The sequence below is a fragment of the Orbicella franksi genome, chromosome 5 (assembly GCF_964199315.1).
Source record: "Orbicella franksi chromosome 5, jaOrbFran1.1, whole genome shotgun sequence".
NCBI classification, from domain to species: Eukaryota; Metazoa; Cnidaria; class Anthozoa; order Scleractinia; family Merulinidae; genus Orbicella; species Orbicella franksi.
This window is the reverse complement of record NC_138149.1, coordinates 11,179,561-11,205,444: the sequence shown is the minus strand read 5'-3', so window position 1 is coordinate 11,205,444 and position 25,884 is coordinate 11,179,561. Positions and strand designations below refer to the sequence as shown.

General features: G+C 39.7%; 3 protein-coding genes and 2 pseudogenes across 4 annotated transcripts in view; all 5 read left to right on the top strand.

Annotated features, from left to right (window-relative positions):
* Positions 1 to 25,884, top strand: part of LOC145488723 (putative gamma-butyrobetaine dioxygenase) — a 156,854-nt gene that overhangs the window by 122,529 nt on the left and 8,441 nt on the right. The window contains exons 1-7 of one of the 2 annotated variants that reach the window (XM_081467645.1): positions 19,592 to 20,141; positions 20,956 to 21,047; positions 22,031 to 22,113; positions 22,670 to 22,797; positions 23,382 to 23,530; positions 24,555 to 24,613; positions 25,571 to 25,646. In XM_081467645.1, coding sequence (XP_081323771.1) covers positions 20,964 to 21,047; positions 22,031 to 22,113; positions 22,670 to 22,797; positions 23,382 to 23,530; positions 24,555 to 24,613; positions 25,571 to 25,646 — 579 coding nt within the window. In that variant the 5' untranslated portion in view covers positions 19,592 to 20,141; positions 20,956 to 20,963. Of the gene's footprint in view, positions 1 to 19,591; positions 20,142 to 20,955; positions 21,048 to 22,030; positions 22,114 to 22,669; positions 22,798 to 23,381; positions 23,531 to 24,554; positions 24,614 to 25,570; positions 25,647 to 25,884 lie in introns of those variants that run through there. The other variant, XM_081467646.1, reaches the window with a different exon arrangement.
* On the top strand, positions 1,054 to 2,986 carry LOC145488501 (melanocortin receptor 4-like). The gene has a single exon (XM_081467381.1). The coding sequence runs from the start codon at positions 1,676 to 1,678 to the stop codon at positions 2,606 to 2,608; it is 933 nt and encodes a 310-aa protein (XP_081323507.1). The 5' UTR covers positions 1,054 to 1,675; the 3' UTR covers positions 2,609 to 2,986.
* Positions 3,610 to 13,505, top strand: LOC145487416 (cytochrome P450 3A14-like; annotated as a pseudogene).
* Positions 5,838 to 7,756, top strand: LOC145488048 (melanocortin receptor 4-like). The gene has a single exon (XM_081466815.1). The coding sequence runs from the start codon at positions 6,492 to 6,494 to the stop codon at positions 7,425 to 7,427; it is 936 nt and encodes a 311-aa protein (XP_081322941.1). The 5' UTR covers positions 5,838 to 6,491; the 3' UTR covers positions 7,428 to 7,756.
* On the top strand, positions 9,452 to 10,472 carry LOC145486474 (melanocortin receptor 3-like; annotated as a pseudogene).

Below are 25,884 nucleotides of genomic sequence, written 5' to 3'. Positions count from 1 at the left end.
AGTCTCGGAGAGGGCTCTATGTGCTCCTTCTATATGTATCTTAAGAGGTATTAATTCAATAGTAACCAGACTTACATTGCACGTAAAACATCAAAACTTACTTACTTTAGTGTTAATCGCGTGTCAACGGTGACGTCATATCACACCTAAATGACACATTTTAAAAGGTTCGCCATCTTTGATTAACTGCAGGACGCCGATACAACTTGGTCGTTAAGTCTTTCTATTGACGTTCTTAAAGGAGCTCAGTCACGGTATTTTGAGTTATTTTGGCCACATACAAAATTACCTTTAAATGGTGGGAAACCTGAAAATAACAGTTTAATAAGATAAAAAAACGACAAAGAGATAATCATAAACCATAAAGGAACAAGGATGGCTAAGGATGGAGAAGATTAACACGGATTACAAAACGACGAATTTGAAAAATTGAGGCTAAACTTTTCAATATGCGCAAACCGTGACTGAGCTCCTTTAATTACTCAACGGATTTTTTTTTCGGTTCAGTTTGCGTGAGTTTGTATAGGAAATCGGCCTGTTTGAGAAACAATTAGGGATTAATTGTACGCGTGAACAGATCGGGCTTTTCCGAGTAATTTCCATGAGTGGCGCAGCCACGAGTGAATGTTACACGGAAAAGTCCGATTTGTTCACAGGTACAATTAATCCCTAATTGTTTCAAGAAAAAAGACCAATTTCGTTTTCAAAATAATACGGCAGGCGTCAGTTGATCCGAGTCTACCAATCAGAAGCTAGCATTTACGGACGAGGTATTATTAGTATGATTTTACGACTTAAGGCGCAAATCAAATAGCCTAACAAGATTAAACGAAACTATATCCGAAGCATGCATTTGTTTGAATATCTAAAAGAAAACAACCAAGACAAGTTTGAGATTTAGCATTTTTTGTGTTGTGCAGCCTCACTGACTTGGCCAACGATCAAACAGTGTCGAAGAGGGATTACAATGCCAAGGGTACCCACTGCATTGTCAGATAACGAGAACCCAATACGGGAAATTAGAACTGTGAAACGGCCTTTTCCCGCCCAGCGTACGATATATGGTAGGGCAGACGCATCAATAAATTCTGGCTCAGCGGAGCTGCTCTTTTTAGTAACCAGGCTTCCAACGGTTGTATTTGCCTTTCGCCATCTTGATTTCACAATTCTCTGCGATTCTGTTGTGTTTTGATCATTTCTCAACGGGTTTTTTCCGACATTTTCGGTTATCGCGTGACCGGAAAGGCTTTAATTTTTCAAGTTGCGAAAACTGTGACGTAGCTCCTTTAAGACGTATCTACCTGTCAACTCAGATCTAACATATCTAACGCGCGTTCGAAGAATAATTGTTAGATAAACCATCTACCCTAATTTGCTTGTTGAGCCATTTCAGACCATTTGATATCAACAGGGAAATAAACTGAATAATTTTGCCGATAATCAGGACGAAAATTTAATTTACATACAAGATTAAGTGGGTCCCTATTAATCGAACAGCTGATGTATGGCAATAGCTTTTCACTATAGAAACAGTCGCAAACAGCTGCTTAATGAATCTGACGAAAAAAGAATACATTAGTAAATCCTGTTCAATCTCCCCACCACTGGAAGATTTTGGCAATTGGCCTAAAACGCGCATTTGTCGCCAAGACTTGAATTCACGATTGTCTGAGTCATGGTTTCCAAGCTTTGTACTCAAACGTTGGAGGGATATAAATCAGTCGTTCATTTTCACAGAACATCTATGCTGGTTCTTTCCGTATTAAACTTGATATTTTCCATCGTGGCAACCCTTGGAAACCTCCTTGTTATTCTTGCGTTGTGGAAGGCCTCATCCATATCCACAACTTTAAAGAACTTGTTCCTGAGTCTAGCTGTTTCTGATCTAGCGGTGGCATTGATACCCCAGCTGATGCTTGGAGTCAACCTAGCGGTGATGTTGCATATGGAAGGGAGTGAAAAACATAACATTGACGCCTTCTGTCCAGAGATTTTGATCATCTATCGTTTCTTCGTGCTATTTCTAGCTTCTGCGTCCTTCTTGACCGTGACTGCAATTGCCATTGATAGATTTCTTGCCGTCTCTCTTCATTTGCGGTATCAAGAACTCGTCACGTCAAAGCGTGTTACCATAGCTCTGATGTTTTTATGGCTAACAAGTGCCATCGCTGCCTCTGTATTTATTTCAATGCCGGAATATAATCTCATGGTGATTGCGATTATCGAATTTTATGGACTTCTCGTGACAACGGCAGTATATATTCACATTTACAGAGTTGTCAGATATCATCAGAATCAAATACTAACCCAGTGTCAGCTGTACAATGATCAAGCAATGTTGGTACTCCGAGAAAAAAAGTCTGCCGTTAATGCAATGTTTGTTTATATCGTTTTCATTGCTTGTTATGTTCCAAATTCATGCTGCACGATTTTGCTGCTAACCGACGGATCTAGATTGTCCTTTTTGCTGGCTAATCACGTGTCAGTCTTCTTGATTCTGCTCAATTCCTCGTTAAACCCGCTTATTTACTGCTGGCGATATCGCGAGCTTCGACATAACGTGAAAACAACAGTAAAGAAATTACTTCGTATCACGGAAGCTGCTTGATTATATATCGCATAGAAAGTTTATAATTTATGGTACCACTATAGAATAATTCCTTGGAAAATAATACTGTGTGAGCAACGTTGTTTGGAACTGTATTTAGTTTCTGTTTACTAGGTTGAAGCTATAAACTAGTTTCCACTCACATTTATGCAAATATCATTTAACACTGCTTGTAAGAAATTTAAACTTGCCCTTGTAAACAGAATGCAAAAGTTATATACTATAGGACGAGGTTCATCCATCCGCTGCGAAAACTTGTAAAAGTATTTGTAACATCGATAACTAAAACGAAAATCCTTTCGAAAAAATATTTTAAGTTTTTTGGTCACGCCATGTTTGTACCTGATAAACGACACATCTGTACCTGACAGAAGTCTAGGGGCTTTTAAGGACTTCTTTTTTTTTTTTTTTTTTCAAACAAAGAAAACTCTTTCCTGACTACCTTGAAAATGTTAACATGTGTGCATTGTTTTCGATTGTTTAACAATCGACTTAGATATATTTGGTTTGGACAAAAATTAAACCCAACTCAAGCCGGATGGCAAATCTAAAATGACTGATAACTGCTGGATAAAGAAAGTTATTGTCATGTGACGTCAGAAGTGTCGCACAATGGGAGGGGGATATATGGAGTAATCTCCTACGCACACGCTCTCAGGACTCGTTACGCAATCTTCCAGTCAAGATTGCAATGTCATCGTGTTCTTAAACGAGCTACGTCACGGTTTGCACATCTTGAAAAGTTGTTTAATCCTTGTTCCTTTATGGCTCAAAATTATTTCTTTGATATTAATTTTTTCTATCTTACTAAACTATCATTTTCAGGTTTTCTTCAATTTGAAGTTTTTTTTTGTACGTTGCCAAAATGACCCAAAATGCCGCTGCGTTTCACTATGAATTACACAACACGCGAACTTAGAAGTTCGAATCTTTTTTTTTACCCTCAGGCTGTGTTGTGTTTTGGCTGTGAGTTTGTGCCAGAATTATACTGATCAATACATTATTTTTTGCTAGAGAGACGCATAGGCGTCCTGTGTCCATTTCGTCTCTTCTCGTTAGACATCATTCTGCGCGCAGGATTTGGTCTGGACGCTCAAGTCCAAACCGACCCGGACCCAAAAATGGTGGTGAAGGCGCTCACAGTTTTAGAAACGCCAGTGTATGTCCGTGCAATGTCAGTGTTCCCATTCTATAAACAAGCGAAAGAATTTTTCGACCTGGGTCTTTCTCAACATTCTCTGTATTTTATGGCCCTGGCGCAAAGCATTTTGGAGAAGAGGAAAATCTCGTCGACCGGTCGCAGAGATCTTTTTCAGCTCATGAAGGCACGCAGAAATTGACCGACGAAGCCGGATCGTCACCCTGTCGGTTTTATTTTTTATCGCCTGCTCGGAAACAGACGAAACGACCATGGTACTCTTTGCGTTCTACCTCGCACATTACCCAGGCGTACAAGAGAAACTACTTCGTGGCCTATATTTCCGCAACTTTTGGCCAGCTTACAACTCACTTACTTACAAACTAACAGTTATACGAAAAAGTCTTTTGATCTTCAAAAGTGAAATGCGACAAAATTATTGAAAAAATTCCGATTCGTCTTCAAGCCCTCTGCTGGCCCGGCTTGTTAATCTTATTTAGATCAGCCCCAGTAGTATGGCTGCTCTTGTTCTTCTTGTTGTTACTGCTACTATTGTCATCGTAGTTTAAAAATATATATATAGATTAGCTCTGTATCACCGCTAGAACGTCATCAGACATGTAATCTACCATAACTGAAGTATATATGCATTTCTCCAAAGTAAAGGGTATAAAATCTGCAAACATGGCTTTCCTGTATTCTATTTCGACAAAAACAGGGCTTTTTTGTTAAAGAGGCAATGTTATGAATTAGTATGTATGGGCAATTCGGTCGAAACTTGAAAAGTTCACGCGGAAAATTGAATTAGGCAAAATAAAATATATAAAAATGTTTATTTTGCAGTTGTTTTGGGCAAGTTTAGTGACCGCCCATCAGCCTTGGATACGGTGCTTCCACGCAGTGATCACCTAGTCTTGGCCAGTTGAGGTACTCAGTGCATCTTGACCACCTTATCATAATTATCTTAGGAATCTGTATTCACTTAGTTTTTAACTGGCGTCGCCTTGAACGTAGAATGTTTCATGCAGCACTTCCACTTTGATAACATAACACTGCCACTCTTTTTCAGTTGATACCCACAAGAATGGCATTCGCAAAATGCCCAATCATTGGTGTGCAAGTTGCAGTCAGGTTACCATAGCAACGACGTAAGATTTAAGGGTTTATAACTCACAAACGACTCCGGTGACTCCCATTTTCAATACCAAATTGAAATCAGCATGCTAAGATTCAACTGATTGCAATGTTTAAAAGCTAATTGCTAGAGCAGATTTCGCGCTTCCTTAGAGTTGCAAAAATTTGAGGTGGCTCTGAAACCTCTCCTTCAAAAAGTTGTATTTTAACCCACTACTAAGTAAACGAAAAATATATATGACTCGTCTTTTTTTAGTTTTAAGCCCGTAAAGTTAATGTTTCGCTCAGCGCTGCGTGCAAACTTCTAATAGTGCTTTTGGTTCACTTTGCCGCAGGCTATGCTCTGTGAACACTCTAATTAAGAATGGTCTCATAAGTAGAGTTATGAAGCTCACCATGGTTGCCAAACTCCGCACACGTAAGTGGGAGGAATATTCTCACTTAAGTTCCATCTTGACACTGATATTTGCATATATACTTTCCTACCAAAGACAAAATAAGAGACACGTGAAAATGACACCACTTAATGCCGAGTTAATGTGTCACGAATGAAAAAAAAATTTCTCTATCTCTATTGAAAAAAAATGAAAACTTACGAGGTTTCAGTTCCATTGTGCGGCGTAATACGTGAAATAACGATCAAGAAATGCGTCGATTTTAAATTCGAAAATCTTTTCAAACTGAACACATCTTTTTTCTTCGATGATCTAATGGTGAAACGTTTAGTTGGCGTAAGAACACATTCAATATTTACACATTCACATCTTCAAGCCGTCAATTTAAATTCTCCAAAACAGGCTGTTCAAACATGCATCGAAATCAGTTTAATTTGGAAATGACGTGTCTCAGTGATACCGCAAATTGGGTTTCTGTGAAAAAGAAAAGACAAACGGTAAAATTTTGTTTCAGCATTGGTTGAAAGGTTTACTAATTGGAGTCAAAACGGCGACATCAAATGCTATGTAATAGGAAGTCTACAAAAAATGATTACTTTTAATATTTTTTTACTGACGACTAACTATCCAGCTCCGCTCTATAAGCTTGAATGGGATTATTTTCAAGAAACTAACCTTTCGAATATTCATAGATAAAAATTTCTTAAATTTTCTCTTACTAACATTGTAGAGACTATGAATCAGTCAGATTTCCGGAGATGAAGATTTTGGGATAATTATGGTCGTTAGCCACTTAAATATTACACGGGTATAAAACAAGACAACGCAAGGAGAAGATCGAGCATGTCAGGGGAGGAAACTGCAATGGAAGACTTAATTCACTTGAGCAGGAGCAGATAATGAAGGAGACGAAAAAAGTGAAGATAACAACTGATAAATTGTCTACCACTATTTTCAAAAAAAAATATGATCTCCCAGGAAAAGAAGTGTTAAATAATAAATTTGAAAAAAATAGTCAAACCAACGTGATCAATATATGATAAACAGCTTATCTATGCAACAACTTATTAATGACTCGGTCATTGGCAGGTGGTTAATGGGTATGACGAAAATGGAATAGATTACTGGTAAAATTTACTTTCCCCGCCAATTGAAGATCTTAGCTAATAGCCTGAACTAAACTCGCTTACGACGACAATTTGGAATCATCCGAATCATGGTTGTTCAGCTCTGCAATCTTAAATTGAAGGAATATATAACACTTGCACATTTTAACGGAACATTAATGTTAGTCTCTAGTGTTTTAAATTTAACATTTTCTGTCGTGGCAACTCTTGGAAATCTCCTTGTTATTCGAGCACTGTGGAAAGCGTCATCCATATCCGCTACTTTGAAGAACTTGTTTCTGAGCCTAGCTGTTTCTGATCTTGCTGTAGCACTGATTCCGCAGTTGGTCCTTGGTGCGAACATCGCGGTGATTTTACGGATGGTAGCGAGTGGAAACTACAACTTTGACATCTTCTGTCCCACATTTTTGACTATTTATCTTTTCTTTATATTATTTCTAGTTACAGCATCGTACTTAACCGTGACTACAATTGCTGTTGATAGATTCCTCGCCATCTCTCTCCATTTGCGGTATCAAGAACTCGTCACTTCAAAGCGTGTTAACATTACCCTAACGTGTTTGTGGCTAACAAGTGCCATCGCTGCCTCTATATTCCTTTCAATTCCTGAACCGCATAATCTCACGGTGGTTGCGGTCATCGAATTTTATGGACTTTTCGTGACAACCGTGGTATATGTTCACATCTACAGAGTTGTCAGACATCATCAGAATCAAATACTAACCCAGTGTCAGCTGTACAATGATCAAGCAATGGAGGTGTTCAGAGCCAAGAAATCAGCGATGAACTCAATGTTTGTTTATGTTCTTTTCATTGCTTGTTATGTTCCAAACTCGTGTACTACAATCTTGCTGATAACTGACAAATCTAAATTGTCCTTTATGGTGGCTAATCACGTGTCAGTCTTTTTCATTCTGCTCAATTCGTCGTTAAATCCTCTTCTTTACTGCTGGCGATATCGCGAAATTCGACAAAACGTGAAAAGAACTGTAAAGAAAATACTTTGTATCACCGATTCTGGTTGATTTAGCGTATCACTGACAAATGTGGCTGTTAACCAATGAATTGACAAAATGTTGTCAATTATTGAAGACCATAATTTGACATAGCATTTATTCAGCTTCCACAGAGAGTGCATTAGTGAATCCGAAGGACCATGGAGTGGTGTCTTTGGGTGTCACATTAGGGGACAGCGTCTGTTGTGGCTGTGAAGGCTGATCCGTGAGTTGGAGTCGCTGCCACAGTGAATACGAATACGAAAGACGAAGACGAATACCAAAGCCGTCTGTCAACTTGGAGCTTGGCCTTAGCTTCTGCTTGTATTATTGTATTATGTAATATAGCGCTACGTTAATGCGCCTGCTGTGATAATTCTTTGTTTCAATCACTCTTATCAAATAAAGAGGCCTGTATCCTAGTATATTTCACTCTTGTATGTTTTTATCTTTTGTATGAGCCCATGAGGCAATTTGAAAGAGGCATATCAGTCTGCGATACTAGTTCTAAGGATCATGGCTAGTCTCGGAGAGGGCTCCATGTGCTCCTCCTATATGTATCTCAAGAGGTATTAATTCAATAGTAACCAGACTTACATTGCACGTAAAACATCCACACTTACTTACTTTAGTGTTAATCGCGTGTCAACGGTGACGTCATATTACACCTAAATGACACATTTTAAAAGGTTCGCCATCTTGGATTAACTGCAGGACGCCGATACAACTTGGTCGTTAAGTCTTTCTATTGACGTTCTGAAGGGGGCTCAGTAACGGTATTTTGAGTTATTTTGGCCGCATATAAAATTACCTTTAAATGGTAGGAAACCTGAAAATAACAGTTTAATAACATAGAAAAACACCAAAGAGATAGTGATAAACCATAAAGGAACAAGGATGGCTAAGGATGGAGAAGATTGATACGCATTACAAACGACGAATTTGAAAAATTGACGCGAAACTTTTCTATATGCGTTAACCGTGACTGAGCCCCTTTAATAACTCAACGGATTTTTTATGGTTCTGTTTTGCGTGAGATTGTATAGGAAATCGGCCTGTTTGACAAACAATTAGGCATTAATTGTACGCGTGAACAGATCAGGTACAATTAATCCCTAATTGTTTCAAGAAAAAAGACCAATTTCGTTTTCAAAATAATACGGCAAGCGTCAGTTGATCCCATTCCACCAATCAGAAGCTAGCATTGATGAGAGGTATTATTAGTATGATTTTACGACTTAAGGGGCAAATCAAATAGCCTAACAAGATAAAACGAAACTATATCCAAAGCATGCATTTGTTTGAATATCTAAAAGAAAACAACCAAGACAAGTTTGAGGTTTAGCATTTTTTGTGTTGTGCACCCTCACTGCCAAGAGTACCCACTGCATTGTGATATAACGAGGACCCAATACGGAAAATTAGAACTGTGAAACGGCCTTTTCCCGCCCAGCGTACGATATATTGTAGGACAGACGCATCAATAAATTCTGGCTCAGCGGAGCTGCTCTTTTTAGTAACCAGGCTTCCAACGGTTGTATTTGCCTTTCGCCATCTTGATTTCACAATTCTCTGCGATTCTGTTGTGTTTTGATCATTTCTCAACGGGTTTTTTTCGATATTTTCGGTCATCGCGTGACCGGAAAGGCTTTAATTTTTCAAGTTGCGAAAACTTTGACGTAGCTCCTTTAAGACGTATCTACCTGTCAACTCAGATCTAACATATCTAACGCGCGTTCGAAGAATAATTGTTAGATAAACCATCTACCCTAATTTGCTTGTTGAGCCATTTCAGACCATTTGATATCAACAGGGAAATAAACTGAATAATTTTGCCGATAATCAGGACGAACATTTAATTTACATACGAGATTAAGTGGGTCTCTATTAATCGAACAGCTGATGTATGGCAATAGCTTTTCACTATAGAAACAGTCGCAAACAGCTGCTTAATGCATCTGACGAAAAAAGAATACATTAGCATATTCTGTTCAATCTCCCCACCACTGGAAGATTTTGGCAATTGGGTAAAACGCGCATTTGTCGCCAAGACTTGAATTCACGATCGTCTGAGTCATGGTTTCCAAGCTTTGTACTCAAACGTTGGAGGGATATAAATCAGTCGTTCATTTTCACAGAACATCTATGCTGGTTCTTTCCGTATTAAACTTGATATTTTCCATCGTGGCAACCATTGGAAACCTCCCCGTTATTCTTGCGTTGCGGAAGGCCTCATCCATATCCACAACTTTAAAGAACTTGTTCCTGAGTCTAGCTGTTTCTGATCTAGCGGTGGCATTGATTCCCTAGCTGATGCTTGGAGTCAACCTAGCGGTGATGTTGCATATGGAAGCGAGTGAAAAACATAACATTGACGCCTTCTGTCCAGAGATTTTGATCATCTACCGTTTCTTCGTGCTATTTCTAGCTTTCGCGTCCTTCTTGACCGTGACTGCAATTGCCATTGATAGATTTCTCGCCGTCTCTCTTCATTTGCGGTATCAAGAACTCGTCACGTCAAAGCGTGTTATCATAGCTCTGATGTTTTTATGGCTAACAAGTGCCATCGCTGCCTCTGTATTTATTTCAATGCCGGAAAATAATCTCATGGTGATTGCGATTATCGAATTTTATGGACTTCTCGTGACAACGGCAGTATATATTCACATTTACAGAGTTGTCAGATATCATCAGAATCAAATACTAACCCAGTGTCAGCTGTACAATGATCAAGCAATGGTGGTACTCCGAGAAAAAAAGTCTGCCGTTAATGCAATGTTTGTTTATATCGTTTTCATTGCTTGTTATGTTCCAAATTCATGCTGCACGATTTTGCTGCTAACCGACGGATCTAGATTGTCCTTTTTGCTGGCTAATCACGTGTCAGTCTTCTTGATTCTGCTCAATTCCTCGTTAAACCCGCTTATTTACTGCTGGCGATATCGCGAGCTTCGACATAACGTGAAAACAACAGTAAAGAAATTACTTCGTATCACGGAAGCTGCATGATTATATATCGCATAGAAAGCTCATATTTTATGGTACCACTATGGAATAATTCCTTAGAAAATACCACTGTGTGAGCAACGTTGTTTGGAACTGTATTTAGTTTCTGTTTACTAGTTTGAAGCTATAATCTATGTTCCACTCACATTTATGCAAATATCATTTAATACTGCTTGTAAGAAATTTAAACTTGCCCTTGTAAACAGAACGCAAAAGTTATATACTATAGCACGAGGTTCATCCATCCGCTGGGAAAACTTGTAAAAGTATTTGTAACATCAATAACTAAAACGAAAATCCTTTATCATCGAAAAAATATTTTAATTTTTTGGTCATGTCATGTTTGTACCTGATAAACGACACATCTGTACCTGACAGAAGTCTAGGGGCTTTTAAGGACTTCCTTTTTTTCTTCTTTTTTTTTTTTCAAACAAAGAAAACTCTTTCCTGACTACCTTGAAAATGTTAACATTTGTGCATTGTTTTCGATTGTTTAACAATCAACTTAGATATATTTGGTTTGGTCAAAAATTAAACCCAACTCAAGTCGGATGGCAAATCTAAAATGACTGATAACTACTGGATAAAGAAAGTTATTGTCATGTGACGTCAGAAGTATCGCACAATGGAAGGGGGATATATGGAGTAGTCTCCTACGCAGACGCTCTCAGGGCTCGTTACGCAATCTCTCAGTCAAGATTGCAATGTCATCGTGTTCTTAAAGGAGCTACGTCACGGTTTGCACATCTTGAAGAGTTTTTTGATCCTTATTCGATTCCTTTATGGCTCAAAATTATCTCTTTGATATTAATTTTTTCCATCTTACTAAACTATCATTTTAAGGTTTCCTTCAATTTAAAGTTATTTTTGTACGTTGCCAAAATGACCCAAAATACCGTTGTGTTTCACTATGAATTACACAACACGCGAACTTAGAAGTTCGAGTCTTTGTCTTTTTCACCCTCAGGCTGCGTTGTGTTTTGGTTGTGAGATTCTGCAAGAGAGCTCAAGAATGATAGACTCCTAAATGCATTATTCTTTGCTAGAGAGACGCATAGACGTCCTGTGACCATTTGGTCTCTTCTAGTTAGACATCATTCTGGCGCAGGATTTGGCTTGGACGCTCAAGTCCAAACCGACCCGAACCCAGAAATGGTGGAGAAGGCGCTCACAGTTTTAGAAACGCCGGTGTACGTCCGCGCAATGTCAATGTTCCCATTCTATAAACAAGTGAAAGAATTTTTCGACCTGGGTCTTTCTCAACATTCTCTGTATTTTATGGCCCTGGCGCAAAGCATTTTGGAGAAGAGGAAAATCTCGTCGAGCGGTCGCAGAGATCTTTTTCAGCTCATGAAGGCACGCAGAAATTGACTGACGAAGCCGGATCGTCACCCAGTCGGTTTTATTTTTGATCGCCTGCTGGTAAACAAACGGAACGACTATGGCATTCTTTGCGTTCTACAGTCGCACATCACTCAGACGTACAAGAGAAACTTCTTCGTAAGATTGACCACGCCACCAGGTCACGTGGCGATGCTCCAAATGGCGAATTCGTCCAGAGTCTTCAGTACCTGGACCATGATGTGTCGGAGGGCCTGCGTCACAGCTCAGTTGACTTTGGAGATGTTCTGGTACTGCATGAAGACGTATGTTATCAACACAGTGGAATTCCCTGAAGGTGTCAGTGTCAACATACCAGCGCATGCTATTCATCGGGATCCTGAATATTGACCCGAGGTAATGAGTCAGCAAATCGTCTTGCTCTTGTTCTTGCTCTCGCTCTATGATCTATTGCTCTAAGAAAATCTTACTCTAGCTTGCTCTTGTTCACAGTTTGTTCTCGCTCTAACTCTTGCTCTTAAAACTCTCGATCTCGCTCTTGTTCAGTTTTGCTCTTTCTCTTGACCTTGCTCAACACCCGCAACGAAAAAAGGAAAACCTTAAATAGTGCGATATTGCATATATAGGCAAACCTCTCAGTTAAGCGGCCACCCCTTCTCACAGGCAGCCCAGACGTACTGTTTGTGGAATGGCTTTATAAACAACTGAGCCAAAATATTTATGTAATAGTTAAAAATAATTTTTTTTTTTGGCTTTAATATATATATGTCTGTTTCTTTGTCCTGGTTAATATCTGGTCCGTTTCGCTACGTTTCTCAGCTAGTTCGCTTGCCATGATGGCCGCGTAGAGCCGTTATCTTAGAGTTATATCAACGGTCCAAATGATGTTTAAAAATCGAAATCAGACTTTGTAAAGCATAGCCTGTACACCTTTAGTTGACTGTCTTCTTGTTTGTCCTGGCTGGTTTAAAAATATAGTTTCCGTATCGTTAAATCGCCTTGCTTTAATTCATTGTCTGGTTATCACTCATAGCTCAATTATCAAATCATCTACAGCGATAAGATCCGATGCTTCCAGTTATTTACGGATGTTACGTTTATTTAAATTGCTGACGGTCCGCTGACGATATTTCTAACATTTTTCTTTACCATAGCCGGAGAAGTTCGACCCAGATAGTTTTCTTCCAGAAGAGATCGAGAAGCGCCCATCGTTTTCCTACGTGCCCTTTGCACTGGGTCCAAAGCAGTTTATCGGCATAAGAATGGCCCTCTTAGAGCTTAAGATTGGGCTGGTCAAAATTCTGCAACGATTTAAGGCCGATACATACGAAGGGTTTTATTCTAGGAGCGTGCTCCGGGGTCAATTTGCACGACTAGTCCACACTGGGGAGCATAGTGCGGGAGCTTGCTCCATATTATGGTACACACGAGGGAGCGTTTTCAAGTTTGTTCAATTATCCCCCGGGATCTTGCTCCCAAATATTTAACCGGTTTAATGTTGTGGAGCATTTTGCAGGGTGGAAATTTTCTTCCCGAGAATGAATTACGCCCATGAAATGGTTGGTACACAGGGAGGAGCTTTGCTCCCGGAACGTGCCCCTGGAGCAAAACCCAGGAGCCGTGTCTCTTCCTCGCTCCTCTTTTCAACTCGCCCCCTACATTACTCCTGCTCCTGCTATGCAGCTAACGTTTGTAGGAGCACTGCATGGCTCTCTCGTGTTTGTAATCGGCCATTTTACAATTATGTGCTTAGTTATCCGTCCTATGATTGCAAGCGACGCTGGATGTGGCCTTGCTTTGATACAGACCATGCAAACTATTGTAGTTAACATAAGAACAACTTGATTTGCACGACAAACGCAGTGAGGTCTTTATCAAAACAAGGTCATCTACAGCCTCGCTTCTGTCAAAGGCCAGGTCACTGTACAGACACCTGTACAATGCTCTATTATTGCCGTTATGTCTTGTTCTATGGAAAACATATAAAAGAAAAGGATACTTGAGTCAGCAATGGAAGATGAAGGATGAGAAAGTGAATCCCCCCTATAGGCCTTATTTCTAAGGTAATCCCTCTCAAGTTTCGTGGTATCCGCGCTTTGCGTGTATATAATTTCCTCGAGAATGAACCGCTTGGGTTGTCCACGCGAGAGATAATCGCTGCATAGGGTTGGCTTTTTTTAGAACCTGTCGGGATTTGCAAAACCGGGATTGAGCTAAGCCGAACGTAAGTATCTTGGGGGTAACGCATACACGGGAGTTAAACTCGCTTACGCTCCATACTTTCTTGGAATTAGTTATCGAGAATTTAAAGTTAAACTCTTGCTTTCTGGTAATTCAAGTATTGGTACTCAGGGGTGGACCATTATTATTTTTTTTTATAACGGGTGTGGGCATGATTTTTATTTCTCATGTTTAAGGTTGCGCAATACTTTTTTCGGTGGGCAATAGTTCGTGTAAGAATTTTTTTCTAACATCAAAAACAGGACCTGGATAGCAGACAGCACTTGCTTGATTTTTTCCCCGTGGCTCCCTATGCACGGTTTGCTGGGCAGGAATGTTACGAAATTGCCGTTGCTGAGAACATTGTAACTGTCAGCTGAATGTTCAAGTTTTGTTAAAAGCTGCGATCTGTTATTTCGTCTCTTATCTCATGTTTCGCGTGTTATTCCATGCCTCCAGTCGCTCAATAAATAATTGATGCACAACAACCTCTGTTATTTTGTACCTGAGCAAGCGAAGGACATCATCGTTCCTAAACAAAAGTTCCGTATGTTGTTTATAGTGGTCAATGCGCTTAGCTACACCTAGCTAGTTCCCAGGGATACCGCTTAAACTGAAAGAAACAAATATATCAACTAAAAATAATATTCTTAAAATACCAAATGGCGGGAGACAGACCAGTTGGCTATTTACAAGCATGACCGGGGAGATGAACTAGGGTCTAACGAGAAACAACTCCAGCTAAGTAGTCAGAGCGGGACTTGAACCCGCGACTTCCGGATTTCAAGTGCAGCGCCCCAAAGAATTCGTTGAATTCGAAATTTAAAGAGAAAGGCACGACCCTTTTGAAGAATTGTAGACTGCTCGAAATCCCGTGGAGAAAAACCCAAAGAAGAACGCAACGTAGGACCCATAGGTGAGCGGTCGTGAGTGTGCTAGCCTGTTTTTACGTTCTGCCCCACGCACTTCCTAGCAAAAGAGAGACTGCTCGTAGTCTAGAAGAATTAAGAAGAATTGTTCTGGTACATGACTTCTTTACCCTCAATAGGAATGTTATGTTTTGCCCTCAGTTCGTCAAAATCTTATCACATTTACTCATTGTTACTTTTTTTGTAAGAGAGCCGTGTTATATTTAGCTAAAGCGATGGCTTATCATTCTTTCGTTCAAGAAATAGAGAAAACCTGGCACAGAAATGCCCTCAGTTGATGCAAGTATGAATAAAACTAGGGTATCTAAAAGATAGTAATGCTGCGGCACATTCTGTTGATAGTGACATATTTAACGCTGTGATTCATTTACCTGCGCGTTCCAAGACTTACATTTAGGGAGGCAGCGTGGTCGAGTGGTTTAGGGCGCTGGATTTGAAATCTGGAGGTCCCTGGTTCAAATCCTTCACCCTACTGCTATCTGGATTTGTTCTCGGTAGTCCCAAGTTCAACTCCTCGACTGCGTTGTGTAAATAGCCAACTGGTCAGCCTCCCACCAGTTGGGATTCTTAATAGTTTATTTTCTATTTGCAATATTTGGTTACTTATTTACAGTGTCCCCAATTAGCACAATAGTGCTAAATACATTCGACACTTAAATAAAGTTATTATTATTATTATTATTATTATTAACTGTTATTTCTCAAAGTAGTGTCAAATCGTGGTGTCACTTAAAATCTGTCGTTGTATGCATCAACTTCATGCATGATGACGCATCGATGGCGAGGTGTGACAAAGGATCGAGACAAAAAAGCACATTGTGATCTGAAGTATGTTTGGACATAAAACGATACATATCAGCCTCTCCTTTACCAGATCGCGAAAATCGAAAGATGTGGAAATTGTAGGAGCAGAAATCTAACTTATAAATTCTGTACTGGCACGCATTAAATATCTCTAGAACTCGACAGAAGAACACATAGACTGTGTCGAGAACGTGTCCACCGCGATGTGTGAAAATGCTCAAGCTTTAGCTTAAATTCATGTTTCGATGAAAAGGAATAGATTGCAGCATTTATGAAATCAGCGTGTTCCACGGTTTTCGTTTGTTTTAATTATTCTACAGGCTTTAGTAACGACGATTTCTCTTCATTTAAGAATTCGGCGAAGGAGGCGAGACTGCTAAGAAATGACATACTAAGATTAAGATGTCACAATTAATCGTCCAGATTTACAAACTTTCACATACTGCATAGCAAGAGTTGTGAAAGTCAAGCACGATCTCCTTCACATCGCTTTACAGGTAAATCAGAGCAAACTTTCTCAGTGGAATCCACGCGAAAAAGGACGACGGCTCGACGAGTATGACATCCTCGTGTTGTTCGTGGCGCAATGCACTCCAGTAAAAGTGGCGCAGTGCAGTCTGGTTAACTGCAATGCATTCTGGTAAAAAGTGATGAATTCGAGAATTCGTACCCCCTTCTATATATTCTTCTTAAATCCTGATTATGTTGCTGCTCGCTCGCTACGCTCGCTCCGCAGCAAAAAGCTAAGCTGACTATAATATCATGATAACTTTTGTCAGGAGCCATAATCGGGGACGGAGACCGTAAGCGCGCGCCATTTCTAGTATTGGGGTTGTCCCCATGATATAGGACAATAATTCTATTTTTAGAACAAATTGCGCCGTCGCCTGCGGCACACGCGCGTAAATGCTGCGAGGATTTTTGCGGATGTCGCGCGGGGGAAATGGCGTCCGAAATTCCCGAAAATTTTCATGTTTTTGGCTCACAACTCAACGCATTTGCGTCTGTTGGAATTTTTCTCAAGTATTTTCGTCGTAAGCTGCTCCAGTTTGAGTGAAGTAAGACAGTGTCGAATATAGGTATGTTCCGCTTTAAGCTTAGATATATATCGCTGACCAAGTTGTGTTCCGACGGATGCTTCTTTTACATGAGCTGTACATTACTCCACTTTAAATTTCACATATGTTGAAGATTAACAGCTTTTCCATTGCACAGCAAAAAACTAGCTGGATATATTTAGACATAGCAGAGCTTCAGGACTTCATAGTTTCCTGGCTCCTCTTGCCACACGCTTGCGAGGAATTTGCCAGTCTATCGCGACTGAAAAGTAAAACAAAATAATGGCTAGTTTGGTCAGTATGAGTTTCGCCTGAATTGTAAGCAACGCTTGATGTTTCATCAAGGCCTAGTAACTTTACGTCCGTAGATACTGCTCAGTTTTATCCGTGTAAAAATCCAGTAAATTCTCTGTTGTCGATGAATTAGAGCGCCCGCCGATGCGTGTTTTGTACAGTCAGTAAACATGACAAATTGTACTTCCACCGCACTTTCGTGTGAAAGCGTACATCGAACTCAAACAATAACTCTATAGTTTTTAAATATGTTTAAGATTGATAAATGTTTGAGAACATATTAAAAGCTAAGCTGAAAATATGTGAATAAAGCAGAAATAATCAGCAAAGTTACGATGACGCTTTCTTTAATCAACTTCGAATAACGATTTCGATTTTGTTGATCGAGTTATCAAAACTCCTTGTCTATTTTCATTTTCGCAGTGTAAAACTTCACTATGCTTATGTTGAAGAAACACACATCATGTTAGCAGCCTTTCTTGCGTTCCGTTTGTTGCAGCACCTTAGAACAAAAGATAACGAAAGAAATCTTTGTCAAGATTTGTTGACAATTGAAAACACCGACTCGGACTTGAAAGTGCACCAGCTGCACTATGCAAATGAGCTAATTGTACGCGTCAGACTTTCCTTTCAAAAACTTTTGCAAACTCACCAAACAAGCAGAAACAATAAGAAACCATCGAAACAGGTTTTGGTTATGATTAACCATTGTCTGAGAAACTCACAAATTAACTCGATACCAGAGTAGAGAGTTTTATTGCATAACTTTTCTTTACAGAACAAACGCAAAATCTTACTCGTACAACTAGCGCGAGCAGATATTATTCATTCACAGCGCGAAATTGAAGTCTTGTTTTCGACCCTGAAAAACCCACCTTTTCCGTTAGCTCAGAGCATAAAACTACATATAAGTGCCCTGGTTCGTATTCCCTTCGTTATTCCCTGCCATCGCCGTGAAAAATACGCAAGATAATCTCTCAAGGTCTCTTAACTCTCACCATTTCATCAGGCAACGTGACAACATCCGCGTGAGAGCCCGCGACATATGCGTGGATCCGCGCGGATATATGACGTCAGGATGGCGCAATTTGTTCTAAAAATAGAAAAATTGTCCCATATCATAGGTGCGCGTGGATCCCAAGGCTTACGGTCTCCGTCCCCGATTATGGCTCCTGCTTTTGTACATTCGTATTAGGGATAGAAATTGCCACATAACTTTTTGAAGTGTCTAACAATGTACTACTACTTCACCAGGGTTCGGTGTTGGATGATTACAAGTCTCTCTCTCACCATAATCCCTTCCGTCTTACTGAATTAGGATGTAATTAGTCTGTGTCAGTTTACCGCAATCCTTTTACCCCCCCCCCCTCCCCTAAAGCACTTTGTCGAGTTGTAAAAATTTCATTTAAAACATTCATTGTATGCCTCTCTCTAAAATCGCAACCTAGCAATGTTTTATTACCTGTTGATCAAATTAAATTAGTGTACATGAACAAGCTACACTATCTACACTCTAGTCCTTTTCCCTTGTCCATAGAATTAATAATTTGTTTAGAAAATATTCACTTTATATAACCCAAAGAGGAAAACATTATACAGGGAATTAGTCAAAAAGCTTCTGACTCTCCTTTACTCTAGTTCTCTATTAGTTTCTACGGGACTTCAACTCAGTGCTCTCTGAATACCAATTTACATAGGCTCCCTTTTTTGGACAAAAAAACAGTAATAAATTTATAGCCCTAATGATCACACAAGACTGCGTTTGTCACGGCTAAGTAAAAACCTTTCGAAAACAAGGTGAGTCCGCACTCCTCTCCAGATCAAAGGAACAAAGACCTGACGCAAGAGAACACGATCGAGTACAGATTTAGTCTACAGGTTGCCCCGAGGTTGCCTTTTCAACTCCCTTTTAGCAGCCAATCAGAGCATGAGAACTCTGTGGTCTGACTGCTTCCTGAGGAAGGCAGCCTAATTATGTTGATTTGCGAGCTGTTCGCTTAGCAGGGGACAAGCATCTTGCCAATAACTCTCTGAGGTAAGATTTGGTTTATAAGGATAAGAATAAGAAGAATCTGCAAGATGGTGTCTTTCGGCCTGCATGCGGCGTCCGATATGCTTGATCAATTCTTCAATTGAAAATATTTTCGTACCGATCCTTGACGAAGGTAAACTGAAGAGGAGTGATTTTAGAACACCAGGCTATAGCATAGAGTGTAGGGGCAATTTTGAGGAAGTGTTCCTGAGGGGGGTCAGTGGCATGTCAGGTGAAAATTAAGCAGCTACTCTGGGGAGCCAAATCAATGAACCTTTGTGGTTGATCACGCGATCAGAGGACGGAGACTAAATGGCCGAGCAACCGACCGTACACTAAAAAAAAATAATAATAATGAAATAACGGAAAGATTTAATATAAAAATCTGATGTATTCAAACAAAAAACTGAGATTTAAGCTTACATCGGAAAATATCTATATAGTTTAATTGTGATACGTACCAAAGCCCGAGAGAAAAGGGGGCAAGAGGCGGGAGAGGAATGGGCGGGAAGCGGTAGTTTTAAGAGGGCGGGGAATCGGGAGCGAAATGCAAAATGCTAATTTTTGTCATTTTTTAAGCGTTAGAATAATTTCAAAAACAAGAACCTAAGATGTTATTTGACTTGCTTTTGGCGTATTTTGAGACTTCTGGGCCGACGAGCAAACGAAAATTCGCCCTTGGGCTACAAAAAGACTGAGGCTTACATCCGTGTAAATAATTGGAAACCCTTTTACGGTGGTTGCGTCATAGGTCACGAAATTTTGAGCAAGAGGAGTACCAAGGCTGAAAAGAAAGGGGAAGGGGGGAAGGAAAAGGAAACGCCTTAGAATTGCGCTGCTAAATGACTAGGATGTGTTAATTAAGAGTCTCCTTATTTACAGCGGCTTGGAAGGGGTGTGGGAGGGGCGGAGGGGGAGTAGGGAGGCAAGAGAGAGACTGGGGTCGAGGGTCGACTCGATTGCTAGCTGCTGGTTGGGAAACGAACTCCAGAGGAACACTCTGTGCTCTGACTGCTCTGCCTAGGACAGAATAATATTGTTTTGACTGTTGCCTGCTGTGGTAAGTAGATAGGAATAAGAATAAGAAGAAATTCAAGTTGTCTTCGGTGGAAGAATCTGATGAGTCTTTCGGGTTGCGTGCGTTGTCCGCCGTGCTTGATCAAGTCTTCGATTTATTGCATTCAATACTTTCATGGTTTATCAAGTCAAATTTATTGTACTTTATTGAGCCACGAGCGTACCCATTGTTTAGTTCCCTGATCTTAAACCTTACTTTTCTAAAACTCAGAAATTAAATTAATATGTTAACATGTATTTTTCTTTAGCACGCAGTGATTGTTATTATCCCTGGTACTGTAATTGTCCTGGGTCAAGGGCTGGGTTATATTTTAAAAAAATTAAATAACTTTATTTGAGTGTCGGAGTGTTTAGCACTACTGTATTAATTGGAGACACTGAAACAAGCAAACGAAATTTTGTAAATTGAACAGAAACCTGGTAAAAGTCCCAATTGGTGGGAGGCTGGCCAGCTGGCTATTTACTAAGCGTGGAGGAGTTGAATCTGGGACCACCAAACACAAATCCATCTAGTGGCATAGAGGAGGATTTGAACCTGGGACCTCCGGATCACAAATCCATCACCCTCGATCACTAGGCCACACTGCCTCCTCTGGATTCCAACTGATGAATACATTGATTAATTAATGTCGCAGAATACATGTTCCTACTTATGGAATTGCATCTTTAGAAGTGGTGTGTTTATTGGAGTTTCCAAGTGAAGTCTCAACCATTTGTGTGAATAATTGAACCATCCTCTTCACTCAAGGCAGCCAGTTCTCATTAGAATACAAACATATATGTTTCCTTTCAAACAGGTGCAACCATGCTGCACAGGTGTAAAGCTTTACTGCAGCAAAGAGTAAGCTTTTGTAGGGCTCTGAGTAATTCTGCCAAGGAGAGAACTAAGGTTAGTTATGTGTATTATTAGGGACTCAAGTACTTTGTTTTCCTTTCTTGATTAATGGAGTGATGTGGTGAGTCTGGTTTAAATCATAGATGCTTAAACCCCTTATATCGCATTAAAACTTATAGAGCTTGCTATCAAGCTATACCACAAATTTGTTTAGACCTCTAAATGCAAGTGTCCGAATCACCTGAAAGCTACAAATTGAAGCGAATTTTGTTTTTTGCTCATTTTATTTGTTCCTCAGTTTCCAGACCCAAAGCGCTAAAAAAAAGAAAAAAAAGTGTCTGCAATAATTTCCATATTCAATTTCAGAGAAAACATTACAGAACATTTTTGAAATAGGATTTTAAAAAATATAGAGTGACCATAGAAAAATTGCTCTCTGGAAAAAGTATTTGGAAATAAATACTTTGAAGACACATTTTTGTTTTTTTGTATGTCAAACTAGCAACTGTCCACATTTGAGAGCAAACGAACAAATTCCCTTTGACTTGTAGCTTTCAAAAGTGACCCAAGAGATGATTGGGACACTTGCATTTAGAGGTCGTGAAAAATTTGGCAATTCATTTTATTTCATAATTCTAATGGTATAGTGTGATAGCTTTAATTTGGTATAGGAGTTTATAGTTATCTACCGTTTGGACTGGACACGCTACATTGCTTGCAGGAGAGACACCCCTAAAGGTGCTCTAAAGGTATGTGGTAACCTTATAAGAGGTGAGTGACGATCCCGCCCTCCTCTTCAGAATTCAAGATGCCACCCATGTTATGGTTATGGATATTTTTTGGAACCATGTCCCAACAAATAAAAATGTTTTTTAATGTAATGTTTTGGGACCATCATCCTACATTGTATTCTGAGTCACTATAACTCTTTTATCAGACAGTATTCAGACATACATTAAATATTCAATATTTATGTTAATCCCAGACCTTATTACTTCAGAAGCCAAATTAGATTGTTTCCATGTGTCTCATTATAGGACACACAAAGCGTGAATTCTATCAAGGCTCTGGTGTCTGGAAATGCTATTGAAATAGAATGGAAAGATGGCCACACATCCAAGTAAGAAGAACACTGCAGCAGCTTTAATATATCAATTTCAAATGTTCCAAACATTCAAAATGTTCAAATGTTGTTTATAGACACTGTAGTGGTCAATGCACTTAGCTGCACCTATGTTAGTTAGTTTACAGGCATGCCACTGAAAGAAACAAATTTATTAACTAAACATAATAGGCTTAAAGTCCCAACTCAGGTAGCAGACAGACCAGTTGGTTATTTACAAGTATGACCGAGGAGCTGAACTACACACTGTAGGGTCTACTGACTGAGAAACAAGTCTCCAACTTAGTGGTGAGAGCTGGACTTGAACCCACAACCTCCAAACTGTAACTCTGACATCCCATTAACCACTCAGCCAACCAAACAACTTAACCAACCTCCTGCCTATGGAAATATTTAGAGATTTTCATTGTGCTGGTTGAGTGCATGATGAAAAACAATACTGCAGACTAACTGGACCTAATAATATTAACTTCAGCTATGTTTCATGTGGTCGTTTGTGATCAAGTGTCTGATTCAGTGAAGCCTGTACAATTTCAACTTGTTTCCATTTTAGATTCCATAATAGTTGGTTACGGTTTTGCTGCCAGTGTGAACAATGCAGGCAGGCACACAGTGGCCAGAAGGTCTTTGATGTGCTGTCCATTCCAGACCCATTAGAACTCTCAGATTTCTCAGTTTCTAGTAAGTGATCAAAAGTGTTTCAAAAGTCAGAATAATTTTGTTCAAATGAGCAATTCATGCCCAGAGGTTTCATTATACAGTTGACTTGCGATAACTCGAACCCTCGCAAACTCAAACCCCTGGCTAACTCAAAGTAATTTTCATTTCTCTTCAGGCCTTTTTCTATATAATTTTACCCTCGATAACTCCAACTTCCGATAACTCGAATCTTTTACTACATGTATTTCCCCTGAAGGATCAAGTTATCGGGAGTCGACTTTAGTTCTAAGGTACATCTGTTTGTACTCTGATGGGGATGTTTTGCCAATATGTGTCATGACTATCACAATATTTGCCTATAATGGTTCCCATTACTTTTACACAGTACTCTATACAGGCTGTTGTATCCAGACAGAAACAAAGGTTTTATTACAAATAAAATGAAATTGCTACAAATTAAAAGGACAAGAACAGAGTAATGTCATCTTTTATATTTCTGTGATTCAAAATAATTGTTTTTGTTAGTAACAAAATGAAATTATATTTACTTAACTTTTAGTCAAGTGAGCTCCTTTTAAAAAGATTTTAAACTTTTCTTATGACAGAAAATCATGAAAATCTTCATTTGACCTTTGAAAATGAAGGTGATCATCAGGGAGTGATCAACTTACAATGGCTGAGAGAGAATTGCTATTCTGATGTAGCAAGAAGAATTGACGGCCAAAAGAGAATCACACAACCTCATTTAGGAGAGGTATGTATTCAGCTATATCAAGTTACTTAAGATTTTTTTAACTAATGTATGGTCAAGCCACCCTTAATCCCTTGTGACCATTTTAAAGTGTCTGCCTAACAGAAGTGTTGACACCTAATTAGAGGGTTCTTCTTAGTATGGGTGTAACTGTACATGTAGTTCATGCCTCATGGTTAGAGAGCTCACCTCCAGATCGAGTGGTCCGGGCTTGAGCCCTGGCCGTGGACATTGTGTTGTGTTCTTGGGCAACACACTTAACTCTCACAGTACCTCGCTCCACCCAGGTGTATAAATCGGTATCATCAGCGAATGTAAGGCTGGTGGGTAACCCTGCAATGGAGCAGCATCCCGGGGGGGGGGGGGGGGGGGCACTAACACATATGGGCTATATAGGTATGTGCCGCTGTGAAGGGTATGGTTTTCAAGCAGTTTACTCTAGGATAGGGTATATAAATCAGAGGGTTTGGGTCTAGAATAGGGTATCATTTTTCCCAAAACTGACTAGTTGGTTGAAGATTTTCTCTAGACTAAGGAAACCAGGAATTGCCACCCAAAAATATAAAAAAATCAAATCGGCAAGTTTAAATTTACGCAAATCAGCCGCAATAGTGTGGATAGATAGGGGGATTTGGAGAGTTTACTCTAGTATAGGGTAGCAAAATTCAGCTGAACTAGCTCTGGTATAGGCCAAGGGCTCCAGGGACCCAGTGGCACATCCCCACCCAGAAATTCCCAGAGTACCCCCCCCCCCAGGACCAGCATCACATCCAGGGGGAGTAGAAATGCTCCTATAGTCGCTTCATGATCATGCTACTGAAATCAGAGATAAGTGCCGGTCTGATGGGCCAGTTGGCTAATATGCAGACTTTACCATAGTTCTTTGCAGTTACTGTATCAAAGTACAGTTGAAGAGTTTCCACTGTATAAAGTAGTGTTACATTTTTATTAGTTATTTGGTCATTTGTTACATTCAGTGTTTTGCTATGTTATATGTCATTTTAAATAATTAATGTTCTTACTGTAGCACAGCCTGCCAGAGGTTAATTGCAGTGACATTATGGAGTCAAAGGAAGGTCTATGGAAGTAAGTAAGCTTAAATATCCAATGTGGCTAAAATTACAATCGAACTAATGCTGGTGATCGGCAGCATCAGTTGGGAATTAATCGGGCTCCTTGAGTTTGATATTGGGGTATGTATCCGAGATTATGTGTTTTGTGTTTTAGCTGTGGAGGACTAGCGCACTGGGCTGTCATTTAAAGTTTTGACTCACCTGTGCAGTCTTGTCCTCCACAGCCGTAACAAACTTGGGACTTTGAGATAGAATTCTATCAACAACGTGCAATTTCACCTATAGCATAAAGGGAAAATCAGGCATACTCAGCCTTAACAGGTGTTATGGTTTTCGTCCCATCACAGTCCTGTTGCAGTTGTTTTGTACATTGATTCTGCTTGTGGTTTTCTTTTTGCCCACTCATTTTTGCTGGATTTGACAAGTATGTAATTGGTTCATAAGTATTCCCACTGATCATCAGCAAGCTCATCAACATATTTCATGGATGTAGCTACCAAATCACTAGGCTGACTTATTAAGCTTTTCTGACCTTGGCAGTTCCAAAGTTTATCCATCTCATAAGTCTTTGCTATAGTGTGAAATTTCAGCCAGATTAACATAGTTCTCTGTCATCCAGTGAAATTTTATGGCAGCCAGCCCTTATCTACTCCCTGAAATCTGAAGTCTGTCGCAGTGGCTGTTGAATTTGCAAAGTTTATCCAACTCATAAGTCTTTGCTATAGTGTGAAATTTCAGCCAGATTAACATAGTTCTCTGTTATCCAGTGTCGCGGTGGCTGTTGAATTTGCTCCCTTCCCCTCACTACCTCCCTGCCACACAACCCAGATTTCTTTTTTAATGGTCAATAAAACCAATACATAAGGCATTAAAAGTGGATCAAGATAGCATACAAATTGTGTTACGTTTACCAATAATCACTGGTACCATTAACCAAAGCACATCTTTCCCTCTTGTACACCTGCGACAGAATGCTGTCCCAGTTAAGTGACCATGGCATTTCATTAGTCAAGGATGTTCCAACTGATGAGGATCACTGTGCCAAGGTTTGTCAGGTTAACAAATACATTCCATATAGTGGTGTGCTTGTACAGTCTGTAATAGATCACAGATGATGTCAAAATGTGTGAAAAACATAAAAGTGGCACACAAGCCATTAGGTGTGTGTGTCACTAATGTTCTTAAACTGCACCACCCTATGAAAATTTCAATTGAGCTTCATTCATTTCTTTAAATTCTTTGGTCTTATAGAACCTCCCATCCCCCTCCCACAGGAAATTCTAA